Source organism: Epinephelus fuscoguttatus, linkage group LG14 (genome assembly GCF_011397635.1).
Source record: "Epinephelus fuscoguttatus linkage group LG14, E.fuscoguttatus.final_Chr_v1".
Taxonomy (NCBI): Eukaryota; Metazoa; Chordata; class Actinopteri; order Perciformes; family Serranidae; genus Epinephelus; species Epinephelus fuscoguttatus.
In genome coordinates, this window is record NC_064765.1 from 20,465,796 (window position 1) to 20,480,746 (window position 14,951).

General features: G+C 45.6%; 2 protein-coding genes across 6 annotated transcripts in view; one reads left to right on the forward strand and one right to left on the reverse strand.

Annotated features, from left to right (window-relative positions):
* The first annotated feature begins 3,621 nt into the window (after positions 1-3,621).
* Positions 3,622-5,965, forward strand: id2a (inhibitor of DNA binding 2a). Its single transcript, XM_049596564.1, has 3 exons — positions 3,622-4,090; positions 4,390-4,450; positions 5,258-5,965. Exons 1-2 carry the CDS (start codon positions 3,737-3,739, stop codon positions 4,444-4,446), a joined length of 411 nt encoding a protein of 136 aa, XP_049452521.1. The 5' UTR covers positions 3,622-3,736; the 3' UTR covers positions 4,447-4,450; positions 5,258-5,965.
* Positions 5,966-7,288: 1,323 nt separating this feature from the next.
* The window catches only part of kidins220a (kinase D-interacting substrate 220a), a 55,396-nt gene continuing 47,733 nt past the window's right edge, over positions 7,289-14,951 (reverse strand). For 3 of the 5 annotated variants that reach the window (XM_049596555.1, XM_049596557.1, XM_049596554.1), the window contains 5 exons: positions 12,603-12,719; positions 12,396-12,494; positions 10,254-10,472; positions 9,237-9,458; positions 7,289-8,844 (listed from right to left, as the gene is read on the reverse strand). In XM_049596555.1, coding sequence (XP_049452512.1) covers positions 7,951-8,844; positions 9,237-9,458; positions 10,254-10,472; positions 12,396-12,494; positions 12,603-12,719 — 1,551 coding nt within the window. In that variant the 3' untranslated portion in view covers positions 7,289-7,950. Of the gene's footprint in view, positions 8,845-9,236; positions 9,459-10,253; positions 10,473-12,395; positions 12,495-12,602; positions 12,720-13,922; positions 13,956-14,951 lie in introns of all 5 variants that reach the window. The other 2 variants (XM_049596558.1, XM_049596556.1) reach the window with 1 other exon arrangement.

Below are 14,951 nucleotides of genomic sequence, written 5' to 3' on the forward strand. Positions count from 1 at the left end.
AAATCATTTCAGCTCGGCCTAATATTTCCTGGGAGGCTGCAGTGCTGGGCTGCAGGGCGGAGGATCTACTTGTTGACCGGGGCGCAGACAGTCCGACGCCGGGGCTGCAGGGCGCTCTGCAGCCGGCTGGCAGCTCCGCTTTGTTGTCTAAACCTTATCTCCTCAACCCAAACTAATAGGCTGCTGACCGGGAAGAGAAGGGGGGAATTTGGAGGCTTGTATTTGTTCAGCTGAGGGGCAAAAGAAACTTTGGGCAAACTTCTAAAAATGACTCGTGGCTCTTAACTTGTGCGTGGGCTGCGTGGGGAAAGGCGTTTTGGTCACCAACTTTTTTTTTTTAGGTTCTCGCCCCATAAAGTTTGCAAGGCATATGGTGAATAAATAAATACATTTACAGGGCCATTCATACATTTTGACAGCTTTACTACAGGGTCAACTTCAGCTGAGGGTGGTCATCATGCTAAAACATCTGGAAACAAGTATTAAACATGTCTCACTGTATTTTCATCTACAGCATGTCTCAGGGCAGATCCAGTCCTCCCTGGATAAACAAATAGAGACAAAACATAGAGTTCAGCTGTTTAAGTTTAGTGTTACTGAAGCCAAACTTAAGCTTCTTTAACCTCAATTATTTACAACTTTTAGAAACATTTAGATAAATCTGTATATGAGTGAAAATATCTTTCAAATTGACTTATTCCACTTCCTGTCAATCTTAAACCTTAATCAAGACTGTTTCTCAAACCCAAACTGACTGACAGGGTTAGAGAAGAGTGGATTTAAATGGTTTAATTTCAGAAAACAAAAAGATGACATTCATTTAGCACCATGAAGTAGCCTAAAGAATATGACAGTGAAAGTGGTGCAGCGATACTGCAGTGTATAAATGTTCAATTGCAGGTAAAAGTACTCTTAAAATGTAACTTAGTGGGATTTTATTAGCAAGAAAATACACTCAAATTCCTGAGTGTCATACTTTTAGCACATATATTAAATTGATTGATTATTATTTACGGTGCATGAAGGTGTGAGTGTTTTATTGTGGTAAATGTGATGTGGAGCTCATTTTAACAAGTGTGTTTTGTATTTAGACAGTGCATTATATTTTATTAGGTCATAATGTTTTATGTAGAATCTGTGAGGTTACTGGGAACTAGCTATATTTATTACTGTAATTGGGTAAAAAAAAAATAGCCTTATGTGTGATAAAAAGGAAAAAGGAGGTGTAAAGTACAAGAATCAAATGTGTACAGTACTTTGAGTAACTGTAGCTGGCCACCACCGAAGAAGAAATCCGCAGCGACCCACATCCCGCGTCCCAAAACTTCCCCGGTTCGGCCCCCGGGTTGATCAGCTGAGAACCACCTCTGATTGACAGCCCCGAAACCCCGTCTCCATGGAAACCGCCTCAGCGGCGCCGCGAGGGCTGGCTCGAGGGCTGCTGTGAATGGGGTGACGTCACGGCGCCGGCGCCAGAGAGTCTGCTGCTCCAAAGACAGAGAGCGAGAGCGAGGGGAGAGAAGGAGGGAAAGGGAAACAGGGAAGAGGAGAGGTAGGGGTGAGGCTGCTGCTGCCGGAGGTAGTGGAGGTGGAGGTTCGCGCGGCTTCGCACCGACGTGCTCTTGCGCCAATTCATCACCTTTCCTGTCAGGCATCAGTCATGGGCGTCGCGCGAAAATGTCCACAGCTGTGGGAGCGAAAGGAAGACGGGGAGAAAATGGAAAAATCCTATTGCACCAGATGTGGACACAGACTGCAGGAGCTCCAGATTATATTAGAAATGCATAAAAAGGCTGGATCGCCAGACAGCTGAAGGAGAAGCTGTCCGTGCCTGCTGAAGAGAACCGCGCGTAAAAACACAATGACACAGATGGTGTTTTGCTGGATTTTGGAAAATGCTGCAAAACATTTCACTGACATTTTCTGCGACTGGGAGGCAAAAATCATCATTAGATAGATTATTATAGGTCAGAGCAACTTACTTTGTGCTCATCATCTCTGCTCTGTGCTTTTTAGAAAGATCCTACCTGCCTCTGCAGCTCCTTTCGTCCATACTCCGGCTTTTAGGATTTCCTTGCTTGTGTCTTTCACCTGAATTGTCCCTGCAAAATAAAACCAAATCATCAAACTCATCACCTTCTCCATCCTGTGTGTTCACACTGACCCCCTCCACCTCTTTAAAAACACACTGATTTGATTTTTTTTATCGAGGAAATGTAATCCACAAAGCAAAAAAATAAAACACATCACAACAATCCCCCCCCCCCCCCCCCCACACACACACACACACACAACTGCCCCCGGGGGCAATTAGTTAGTGCAGCATCAAACAGCCCCTCCACCACCCTGCACCTCCATCTGAAGAATGAAGCGTGTAATTCCTACAAACAAATGGCTCATTCAGAAAACATTAAAGTGTCAATAGTAGTTAATCACCTCTTCACGTGCTCACGATATGAAAGGCACATTTGCGGGGGCCATGACTAAATGAACTTTGACACAACATGCTCAGGTGACAATTAATAACACTCAAGTGCACAGGACCTTAACTGATGCGTTTAGATACGCACAGCCACTTAAAGCACACGCTGGGTAAAAACACTTAAATATGGTGCGCACAGAAAGCCTTAAAACACTTTAATTATTATATTTGTCTGACTGTGATAAACAGTGCATTAAAGTTGTCCATCAAAGCCTCATAATTTATATATTTCCTGGTCATACTGTGCGCACCATCTCCAGAATTCACATTACTACACTTCACTAGTAAATTTGACACACTGCTGGTCACAGTGGATAAAAGACAATCCTAAAGTGCGTCAAATTTCTAAATCATATATTTCAGTCAAGTATCACCACATATGATCAGAGAAAACCCCAAGCTTTATTTTCTCATGCGTAAAAACCCTACCAAGTATTTGTCTTATCGCCGGTTTGACCAGTTTCCTGGTGTAACCTGTTCCCACTCAAACATTTCACTCTCAGTTTGTTATTCAGTGTCAGAAACTTGCCTTCACACACACAGACACACACACCGGTCCGGGCTGAGGTGAATTAAGAATCATCAGACGCGCCTGATCTGGTGTCTGTCATCACTGCTCCACACCTCCAAACACCTGCACATTGCGACTAAATGTAGAAGAATGAGAGATTACTGATGATATATGAGCACTATTTGTGTGAGATAAGTTATCAAATATTAACTCTGGCACCGTTAAATTAATTTTTATTGTGAACTGTAAAATTATTTTTCAATTTTTTGCTTGATTTTTATTATTAAACTCAAGATCGCGTTTAAACTGTGAAGGCAAAAGGTACTGGCGCGTGCTCACACTTTGTCCATAGTCAATTGACAGCCATGCGAATCATTAATTTTCTTGATCAGAAACAGGTAAGGGCTTAATTTTCCAAATTGCCCACCGGAGCTGCTCAAGAGCCCTCTGAGTTCCGCCTCCAACATGCGTTGCCACTGGTAACGCGGCGGAGAAGAGGAGGGATCTGAGCAGCAGGAGCCAATAGGAGAGCTAAAACGCGCTGAGTGGCAGAGGACTGTTACCCAATCAGAGCGTTTGACCCGCCTGTGTCGCATGCCCAGCCTGCTGCCTATATAAACCACTCTGACAGCTTGGTAATCCAGTCTGATCGCTGATCGTCTGGCAAAAAGAGGACCTAAAAGAAGCAAGATATCGCCACGCACAAACCCCTTTTCATCTCGTCTAACTTAACACTGACAAAAATGAAAGCAATAAGCCCCGTGCGGTCCTTCCGGATAAACAACGCGAATTTATCAGAGCACTCCTTGGGAATCTCTCGGAGCAAGACCCCGGTGGATGACCCGCTCAGCCTGCTGTACAACATGAACGACTGCTACTCCAAGCTGAAGGAGCTGGTGCCCAGCATCCCCCAGAACAAGAACGTCAGCAAGATGGAAATCCTGCAGCATGTCATCGACTACATCCTGGACCTGCAGATTGCGCTGGACTCCAGTGTCGCACTAACCAGCCTGCATCACCCTGCGCGGCCGGGGCAGGCTCCATCCAGGACCCCTCTGACCACCCTCAACACAGATATCAGCATCTTGTCATTACAGGTAATTACGCTGTAGCTAAACCAGGTCTCTAATTGGGGGGGGCGATAGCCCGGTGTGTTGTGGAAGATATTATATTTGTGCGCATAGCCAGCGCGCCTTTGTAAGCCCTATGCGTAACTCGCACAAAATGGCTTGTTGGAAAAGAAAATGGCATGTTTCTTTTTTTTTTTTTCTTTTGTACAGAATGAGATGAGGAAGAGATCCGACCTACATAACACACTGTGCAACGCCAGACACCTCGATCGGATGCTGCGTAAAGAATTAACATTTGGTCTGTTTGTTTGTTTGTTTGTTTTCAGTCCCCGGAGTTGCCATCAGAGCTGATGACAGATGACAGCCGGACTCTGCATCGTTAAAGCGGTAAGTAGGCTGTCCTCATGTCTGCTGCTGCATTCTGTCCAGGGCTTTTAGGCTCCGCTACAGCCTGTCTCCCAGTCTGCTGGAGCAGAATGGACTAGAATTACCATTTACCAATCCATTTGTTCTCTGCTAATGTGGTTGACGTCTCACGTTGCTGTAATGCTCCCAATATGTTTTGCATGAGAATGCGGCGCATCACTGGGGCGTCAGTTGTGACAAGGTTGACTTGAATCCAAATTTGATCATATATGAAACACAAAGATCACACCATAGGGCTGCTGAATGTGTCAGTAAGGTGACCCTGATTAATCGAGTAAGTCATGTGCTGTGTCTTAAGATATTTTGCTGGGAGTTTAGTGGAATGAAATGGAAGATATTCCTCCAGGCAGCTCGGGTTACTGTATATAAGTAGCAGTCGTCAGGGTTGTATTATACCCTCTTGTGTCTATAATGAAGAGCATCTGCAACAGGAAAATAATGGCTGTTTGGATTACTGCTACTACGATGTCTGCACATAATTGGTACAAGAAGTGGGTAGGCGCCAGCTGAGCGGCAATTACGCTGATTCTTCCCCAGATTGTAGGCTGAAGTTGTGCGAAAAGTGTGTGTGCGCGTCCCCCCCTTTTTTCTCCCCTCTCTGTCTCCCTCTCTCTCTGTGTGTGTACATCTGGAGCGCAGGGTTTGCTTAGTATTGGGAGTGTTTGGTTAAATGTTAAAAACTGCGGCTTCCTCCCTGGCGCCAGTCTGTCCGGATCTCTGCCCTGTTTGCATTTTCTAAACACGCCTCTCTTTCTCAATCTTTTGCAGGTGTTTGGTCAAGACGCAAAAACACACACAGGACCTGGGGAGCAGGACTTTCCTCCACCCCCCCCCCTCACCCACCACCACCACCACCACCACAACCCTCTTCTCCAACCTCTGTCCTCCAGGCCTGGATTTTTTTCTTTTTTCTTCTGACGCTGAAATCAAGAGACTTTTGCTTATTATGGGACAATCTTATGTGATGTGTTTTCTGTTTGGACACTTCATTATTATTTAACTTAAGACTTTTTTTTTTATTTGTGGGTCCTTTCTGGAAATGGAAGGCGCGTTATATTCCCGACAGTGGGAGGAAAAACGAGATTATTGTCACAAGGATTATTCCCCCCCTCCTCTTCTCTCTCACACACCCTCCCTTGTCTCCCTCTCCTTGTTGAAGTCTTCGCTTTTTTTGCGGAGGTGGGAACGTGAATAGAAAAGACAACTTGGTTAGTTACTGTAAAAAGTTTAGTCTTGTCTTGTCAGAATTGTTGGCACATGAAGGACTGGACGTTGTTTTAAAAAAAAAAAAAAAAAAAGTTAAAATGAAAGAATGAAACCTTGTGAACTCTTATCGGGAGTTTATCTTGTATAGTTGCAGGAATTTGAAACTTCTGCAAAAGTGTAATGTTGTACTTAATTATGCTGAAACTTTTTATAAAAGTAATGTAAATTGTACCTTTTTTATACAAAAATAAATCAAAAACGCAACTTGAACATGTTTCATTTTGGGGGGAAAGGGGGAGAAGTGAATGCTGGTGTTCAGGAGACATCAAAACTAGTGCGTAAAATCCGTTTCCCAGCTGTGCGTCCAGCTGACTTTCTATAAGGACATGTACAGTGAACATGTGACGCACTTCCAAAAAAAAAATAAAAAAACCAAGATCCCACAACAAAGTGTCCTTATCAGACCTGCAGTATGTGACCTATAATAGTCTGAAAACACAGCGTCAACACTTCCCTCGAGGCAAACACGACCCGGAGGCGCACAGTTGCATAAAAGCTTATTTAAGGCGCACTGGCTGCACTTTTACTTTCTCACATGCTATGTAAAGTAAATAGGATTAAATGGTTGAGCGTGACAGGCTGAGCCATTAAATCACTGGGCTGTGGGGCTGTTGGTTTAAAACAAAAGTGGAAAATTGTGGAAATTTAAAGTTGAGGTGAAACTGGGCCGGTGATGCGTTATGATTCCAACAGTAATATTTAACTTCATTAGAGAGGTAATTTCTTATGTTTAAACAGCACTTTGGTTGGGCCTGTGTTGCCTATAATACACCTAAGACCAAACAGCACTGTGTGACTCTATCAGCCACATTAATTTGAGTATAATAGTGAATGTGAATGTAAACGACCAGATAATATGGACACTGAGAGGCGCGATGGTGGGTAATTCAGCCTCTAACTAAAATTCTAGGGGTGACAAATTAGCTGTTCTTGAATGCTCCACAGTATAACTTGGCAGTGCGCACAGTGCTGTAAAGGTGATATCAGAGGTTTAGATGACTGTGGTAAGAAAATCTAACACAACCCTGAAGTGGAAACCCAACTGTCAATCATCTCTTCCCTAAAATACAGCATGGCTTCTCCAATATTTTCACACCACAGACTCGTTAACTGAGCATGTAACCCCAGGGACCACTGTAAGGGGTCTGTCTTGATTAGGTGTGTAAGCTGTAGGAAACTATATTTACATGATAACACTTAATTAAATAATTATGTATAAACTTTAAGATTGCTGTACAAAGTGTCTGCAAACCTCCTCAGATGACCCCTGCAGGTCCACGCACCCCACATTGAGACTCACTGAGCTGAAGTTGTCACCCTCAGTAGTGTAAAACACTGACAGGCAGAGTCCGTGACACCAGCCTGCAGCACGTTTGTATGGAGAGCGCGCCATCTATGGGCGGATATAAATCCTGTCAGTGACGCCCTCCCTGTGCTGTCACCCTGCCTGTTCTTCTGCACTGCAAAGCCTCTCCCTACAAACCGCTGATTTCCCTGCAAGAAAAGAACAGAAAAGCGGAAACATGAGACTAATTTTCAAGGGTCCACATAGCAAAATGTTTATTGATTCACAGAACACCATTTCACAAGGAACTTTGGAACAGACAATCACCAGTGCATGCACTTTTTCTTTCACAATATCTGCCAACAGTGCACGGCACCGCTGTCTTACACTGCCATCTATTTGAATTATTTTAAGTACCAAACACAGCACTGCACAAAACACTTAAATTCTCAGTAACCTGGAGCTTTTTCCTTTTTCAGTCACGACTACATTTCCTGAAAACCACTTTTTTTTTGTAACTTACAACGTCCACAACATTAACATTCCATCACTAGACTATTCCCGTAACGGCACCACATTCACATGAGAAATAAATCAAACCTAAATGATTTAAAAGCATGGGACAGTTAACGCAATCCCAACTGACTGAGTAATTTTTGGTATCATTAACCTCCAAATGTAATTAATAATGTGGCGTATGATTTGTCATGGCTTAAATAAAGGTGATATCTTTTTTTTTTACTAAAGCTAAAGATTCACAGCAACACTTCCTACGTTTCCTTTGTAACAGTAGAACACACACCTACTCTAATTCTTTGGAACACGCCACAACACCAACAGTATAATAACGTCACCATTAACATCTAGAACAACCATCTACGTGACCCCTGACAAAACAACGACCAGCTTCTCAGAGGACACTCTCCCTCTCGTCTCCCAGGCTGATGGTGCGCAGGTTCTGGTTGTGGATGGCGGCAGTTGTGGTGTTAGCAGTGCTGCTGCTGCCAGGGGTGATGATGATAGGTGTTGAGATGATGCTGGAGGAAGAGGTGGTGGACTCCATGCCTGTGATGTTAGCCGGCTGCTGGTGGCTGTTGTTGGTGTTAGTGTTGGTGGTGGTGGTGTCGTCAGGGCTGTTCACATTGTTGTTGAGGGTGCTGCTGCTGGTGGTGCAGTTGAGGTTGCTGACCCCGCTGGACGGCCATCCCTCATCTGGGCTGCTGGCCATTAGGCTGGCCTCGGACGGAGCCTCGGAGCAGATGGACATGCGGGCCACCGCCGTGTCCTGCAGGCCGCTCAGGCTGCTGGGGAGGAGGCCTCTCTTCTTCACCAGGCCCTCCAGCTCCAGCGCTTCTCTCCCTCTGTCGCTGTCTCCTTCGGCCTCCTCCAGAGAGTGGTCTGAGGAGCTGTCGCTGGAGCGCATCCCTGAGTCGGACGAGTCCTTCTTATCCAGGAGGATTTCGGTGAGGAAGCCAGGCTTGGTCAACAGCCCAGTGGGCTGGGAGCCGCTGTGGGACGACAGAGCACCAGCTCTTGCCTCTTTGTGGAGGAGAGGTGTGGTGTTGTCCGCTTCTTCTGGGCCGGAGTCTTCGTCGTTGGGCAGCTTGTGGTAGTACGCCCCGGCTCCCTTCTTCCTGCAGCCTGGAGTCCTGGACGACGCGCTGTGGTCCAGCTTCTCATCCTCTTCACTGATGGGGTCAAGAGGCTGGGCATCGGTCCCTGAGGGGAAGTCTGTGGCATCGCTAGGCTTGGAGCCTCTCTTGGTGAAGGACTTGCGGCTGTCTTGGTCAGCTCCTTCTTTGGCCTGAGGAGAGGAAAGAGGATCCAATGAAAAGAACATGAATGTATACAGTATCTTGTGTGTTTGGCCAAGAGGCCTCTGAACAGGGGATTCCTGTCTCTACTTTATGTGCCAAGAGAAACAAAGAATATAAGCCAATAATTAAGAAGAAGAAGCAATGATCTCCCATTTCCCATCCCAGAAGAAGAATTTTTGCCGTTGCACAAGCAAGAGGAATACAACATTTAAAAACACAAGTTTAAGAGAGACATAACAAACAGGCCCAGAAACCACGTCTACACGAGTTAATGACAACGGCGACCACACTAATCTCACAGCGGGAGCCTCTGCACTATTTATGATGTCAGTGATGAGATGGCAAAAACTCAGCGGTGTACATGTGACTGACCACCCACCCCTTTGTCCTCTGAGCCAGCAGCCTGAAGGAATTGTCCAGGGTGGGGCTGCACGGGCCGCTCTCCATTACCGCCGGACATCTCCAGCTGAGCCATCTGAGAGATGTACTCCCTGTAGGCGTCGTGATACTCGGCCTGCTGCTTGTCTGTCAGCTTGCAGATGTCGTTAGAGGATTCCTGAGAGTTGAGGCTGGACATGCTCGAGGTGCGGAGATTTGCCACCTGACAAAACGAGAAAAAGATGGATTGATGTACAAACATCAACGTGAGTTTGAAAGTAATTTAAGAGTGAGAATGCTGGATGGTTCAGGGCTGACAACCTTAATCTACACCTGAGTATAATAAATACAAAAATGAGGCACTTAAAATTGCTTTATTTTAGGTTAGTAACTGATGGAATATTCAGAACATGAGAATCGGATAAAGTGAAAAAGTTGTTGGCAAAGAGCGCAGACGGAGTGGCAATGAAAGCTGTGGTGTGTTTTCAGTGTTGGATGATTTGAATTTGAAAAAGATCACAAAGTGAGATCATATAAAATAGCAGCAGAGCCAGCTGTCTATGTGTGAGTGTTTGCTCATGTCTCAGAGATTTTGCAAATTGGGAATAGGGAAGGTGAAAATAACAAACAGGGGGCCCCTTGACACCTTTTGGTGCGCTGCAGTGTGTGTGCGTATGTGTGTGTGTATTTTTAATTCTGTTCAAGAGCACCATAAGCTTCCTCTGCCGTGCTCTTTTCTCACCCAAAACCACATTAATGTGAGACCAGTGAGGTCACCAGCATACCGGCTTACTGCAGAGGACTTGTGGCCTTGTGACAGTTTGGGGTGTGTGACCTTGTGATCCCATTTGCGAGTGTTACACGCTCACACATATGCTGACACTAGCAACTTTAAGACCTCTTATCTTCTCGCATGTTTATATGCGTGGGTATACTGTGCATACACGTAGTCCACGTCTCTTTGATGCTATCTGCTGCTGTGGTGCATTCACGCTAAGCTCCTGACAGAAAGACTGACCGGCCAGTGTGAGTGGTTGTTGAATCTCGGAGGTTCCTCCAGCCCCGCTCCGCTGAGCTCCTCGAAGCTGAGGTTGAGGCTAAAGGCCGCTGCTTCCTGCTGGGCTCCCCCTGAGCGTCTGTTGGGCTCCCCGTGGTGCACGCTGCTGCCTTGCTCGCTTACAGCTCGGGACTCGTCTTGAAGCATAGCCTGGCTTTCTGCATGACGCAGTTCCATCACCTGGGAGAGACATTACAATTTCAGATCAACACATCATTTGTTTCAGGACACAGAGTCAACGATCAACATGTTTTTTAAAGCATGTGACAGACAAAACAAGCGTGTTACACAGTAACAACAAAACATGTGTTTGTGCGAGTGAGCTGTTGCTCAAGTAGAGCTATTCAGCTGTCCACTCCTCCCTGACAAAACCTCCCTTCATCCAGATATCAGTCAGCCATCTTGAACCAGATGTCTGTGCTGGCTGCGTCCTGGCAACACAACACTGGTTGGTGTGCGGAGCTGTAAGGCCACTGCACTTTCCAGCTGCTCCTACATGAGCTCTGCATTGGATCTCCGGTAAAACACGACCAATCCGGGGCTCTGGTTTGGTATTAGGAGCACAGACATCTGATGAAGTGGAGCCGGCTACATGTGTAAGTGATTTCAGCCCCGGCTCAGCTGACTGGACTCCTGGCTGACTGACTAGCGCCCTTCTCGTAATACGGATTATAAAATCTCCATCCCAATGTCTCAGCGCAGCACAAGATGTCGTATTACGAGATGCTGTCTTGCTTCTTTTTGGAATAAACAAGAGCTGACATATATCAACAGGAGGGCTCTGGCAGGGCTGAGTGTCTGTAAAGGATCACAGAGTGGGTAGAATGTATGCTATTGTAAATCTGTTTCAGGCCTTTACTCTGGAGTAATGAAGGAGTAGTTAGTCATCGTTGGAGGACTGATGCTTTCTTTATTATTTATGTCTACTGATGGCTCACTTCTTTTCATTTAAAAACAAAAAATGTCTTCAGGTCTGTAGATAATATTACATATTACACTAGGGTGACCATATTTTCCAACCCTTCAGCCCGGGACTCTTTAGGACAATGTTGCACATTTCCACACAAACTACCACTTCTAAAAACGGTGCTGCTCTTTCACTTTAATTCAGAGTAGGGTTGCACGGGTTTCAAGGTATACCATCATATAAAAGTTGACGGTGAACATACTATGTACATTTGCTTATATACGATATTGGGGAAAAAAACGCACCTGGATGTTTACTCTCCCTTTTATTTTAGTTATTTTCTAAGGGGAGACATGTATGCACTTATGTACACACTAAGCATTTTCATTAGGATGGGGGCCAATAATTTAAGTGCTTAGCACACCTACTGAGCTCACCTTCCAACACCATGGATGCCACGAATGCAGCGTGTACATTGCTCTTTAAAAAGCTCTACTTTCTCTTCACCCTGACAGTTAAACATTAGCATACTGACACATTCTAACAGGAAGAGCTCATTCACAGGCTGGCAATAGTTTTGGCAATGTCGCATTACTAGATTGACACACATAAAGACAAATCATGGTAAAACTGTAAATGGACTTGCACTTGTATAGCCCCTCTCTAGACTGCTCAAAGTGCTTTTACATGACATGTCACACTCACCCATTCACACACACGTTCATACACTAGTGGCCGAGGCTACCATACAAGGTGCCACCTGCTACTCAGTAAACCATTCACACCCACTCACACACAGATGGCACGGCCATCAGAAGCAATTTGGGGTTCAGTCTTTTGTCCAAATAATTCGACGTGTGGACTGGAGGAGCCGGGGATCGAACTTAAGGGATTGATTAGTGGACAATTTGCTCTACCTTCTAAGCCATACCCAGCCTCTGAATTCAGACACTTTGTGCATTGTTTCCTGGGTTAGAGGCAGAACATGATACACGTCTATGTCATATTATTTTATATGTGGTGTAAACTGGGACGCTTAGTGTTTAACAGATATTTCTCGGAACACTGGACACCCAGCTTGAAACCAGGACAATCACGGACAAACCAGGAAGTCTGCACACTGTATATGAGATGCCCATTGCAAAGATATTAAACCAGGCTGAGACAAGCAAAGACACCCCAAAAAGAAATCTCACCGCTCCCCTGAAGAGCTGCCAGTCGCCAAAGTTCATCTCCATCTCTTTCTTCAGCTCGTCCAGGTTGCACTGTGACAGCACTCGACCATTTATATTCGCCTGCAATGGACAGAAAAGGGACTCACTGGTTTATATAGAAAAATACAGTAAGTTTCTGAGTAAGTATCAGAAAATGGATCAAATTCTGAACGTTATTGACAGGCGTACCTTCTTGATGGTGGAGGTGTACTGAGGCAGCATGCTGGGGTCAATTCCATCTAGCTGTCTGAGACGCTCACACACGGCATCTGTGTTCATGGAGCTGAGCAGGACCACAGGAGAGATCTACACACACACACACACACACACACACACACACACACACACACAAAATTAGAATATAAACAACTTATTCAGAGTGTTTTCTTGAGTTAAGGTTACTAGAGCAAACTCGCATACTCTGTTAGACCAACTAATCCCTCCTAACACACTGATTAGGGCAAAACGAGCAACAATTCCTGGCGAAGAGACATGCAGGCCTGTTACTGAGAGGCACACAGAGGTGCAAATCCACAATCCCACAGAGTAATTCTCTCTATCAGTCACACAGTGTAAGTGTAAAAGTAAACAGAGCTGCCAACCTATCCAAATACACTGTTACCTGCTCTAATTCTTTTTTTCTCAGTGTATGCATAAGCACGTAAAGTGTGCACAGTACACTTAAGAGATGGAGCCTGTAAGTCTGTGAGCTGCTGTCGAGCCGAGCCACACTAAAGCGGCGGCCGCAAAGCAGCTACGAGGCTTGATGTGACTAATGCCGGCGGCCTGTTGATGCTGTCTAAGGCCTCACAGACAGCCAGCGTGCCACCCGCTGGCACAGAAACTAAACAAACCTCATCCACCCGTCTCCCTCTAGTTATGCTTTTCTTGAACCCTCTCTCTGGTTCCTTTCCTCCCTCCCTTCATTCCTTCCTTCCTTCCTCTCACATTCCTTCCCTCTCAGCCTCCTGCGCTGACCTCCTACTCTCTTTTCCATCACTCTGTTTCTCTCTTCCCCCCTTCTCTTCCTCCTGCTCCCTCCCTCGTCATCTCTGCTCTCCTCTCGGCTATTAACACTATTAAGACGTGGCTTCAGACTAAGCCCCCCGGCTTTGTTTCTGGTTTCGAGGGAGAGAAGAGCAGAGCTTAGTCGAACTGTGAGTGGTTGTCGGACAAAAAAAAACAAAAAAACACAAACAGCTCAAACAATACAGCACACAATAGAAGGTGCCAACTTTTTGTAGTGGTGAGCGAGAGGATGAAGACCGGCAACTGTTCATGTCCCCATAGTAGAGGATTTACTCTAGAATGAAACTATGTTAGTGAATCTACTGAACTACAACAGGACGTGAGCTTGTGTTTTGCATTTACTTCTAAGTGATGAGTCTATAATATCTCTTTCTACGGCATGCTTGGTAGTACTGATTAGAGGTGAGGTAGAGATACGTGGAAGATAGGAGTCAAGGATTGTATGGAGAGATGGAAGTAGGCATGAAACCAAACATGTACCTGCTTTAATTTGTGAGGCAGCGACTTTAAATGCTTGATCGGGAGACAAAAAGAGTCAGACGGACAAGCAGTCAGACAAAAATACACACAGACGTTTATAACACTACGAAGCTGTACCTGTGAAAAAGGAAGGGAGGAGGGGTGCAGGAGCAGCAATGAAGACAGACAGACAAACAGAAAGACACTAGCACACATGTTGAACTCATCATCTGGGGACAGAAGAGACATTGACAACAGAGCAGACAGACATTTATCTGTCTCGCAGCAGGAGAGGAGATGGCTCCTTTACAGCAGCCGCACATCAGACTGGAAAAGGAGAAGCTATTGGAAGTAGAATTTTTTACACAAGGAGATTTTGTTTTCGCTGGAGTCAGCAGGCTTCTTGCAGTCATAATCTTTGCAGACAGAAAGGATTGCGGACGAGACAGAGACAGAGACCCAGAAAGAAAATGAGACATCTCTCACTCTCTGTGCAGAAAAAAGTAGAAGTTTCAATTCAGGGGGAAGGCCTTGAATACGACTCCTCGATTCAGACTGTGAGCGTGTGTTCTAAGAACGTGAGCGAAAGCGTGAATGTCTGCGGGTGTGTCTGCATGTGCGTGAGTTTGTGTGAACCCTCCCAGTGTGTGTGTGTGATAAGACTGTAATTACAGCTGGGCTGAGCTCAGGGCTGGGCAGAAGGATGGGGAAGAGGAAACAGAGCTCTGTGAGGGAGGAAGCGTCTTGGTAAGGAGATAAGCTCTACCAGCACTGGGCTCATTGTCAGTGTGTGTGTGTGTGTGTGTGTGTGTGTGTGTGTGTGTGTGTGTGTGTGTGTTGCCAGCCCCAACAGTTGCTCTGATGATAATCCCGGCAGCCCGAGGAATCCATACTCACACTTATATCAGCTAAGCAATTACACTGGGCTAGGCCCGCTTACATATCCAAAGACTCGCACAAATGAGCGAGCATGCACACACGGCCACATTCACAGATTTGCAGAAATACAGGCACATGTGAACGCTACACAAAGAGATCAAGTGTGAACCA

Bases quoted from the DNA above. Each gene is read 5' to 3' on its own strand.
- id2a (XM_049596564.1), top strand. From the start codon at position 3,737: ATGAAAGCAATAAGCCCCGTGCGGTCCTTCCGGATAAACAACGCGAAT. The intron at 4,091-4,389 runs GTAATTACGCTG...GTTTGTTTTCAG, and splicing joins TCAGCATCTTGTCATTACAG to TCCCCGGAGTTGCCATCAGA.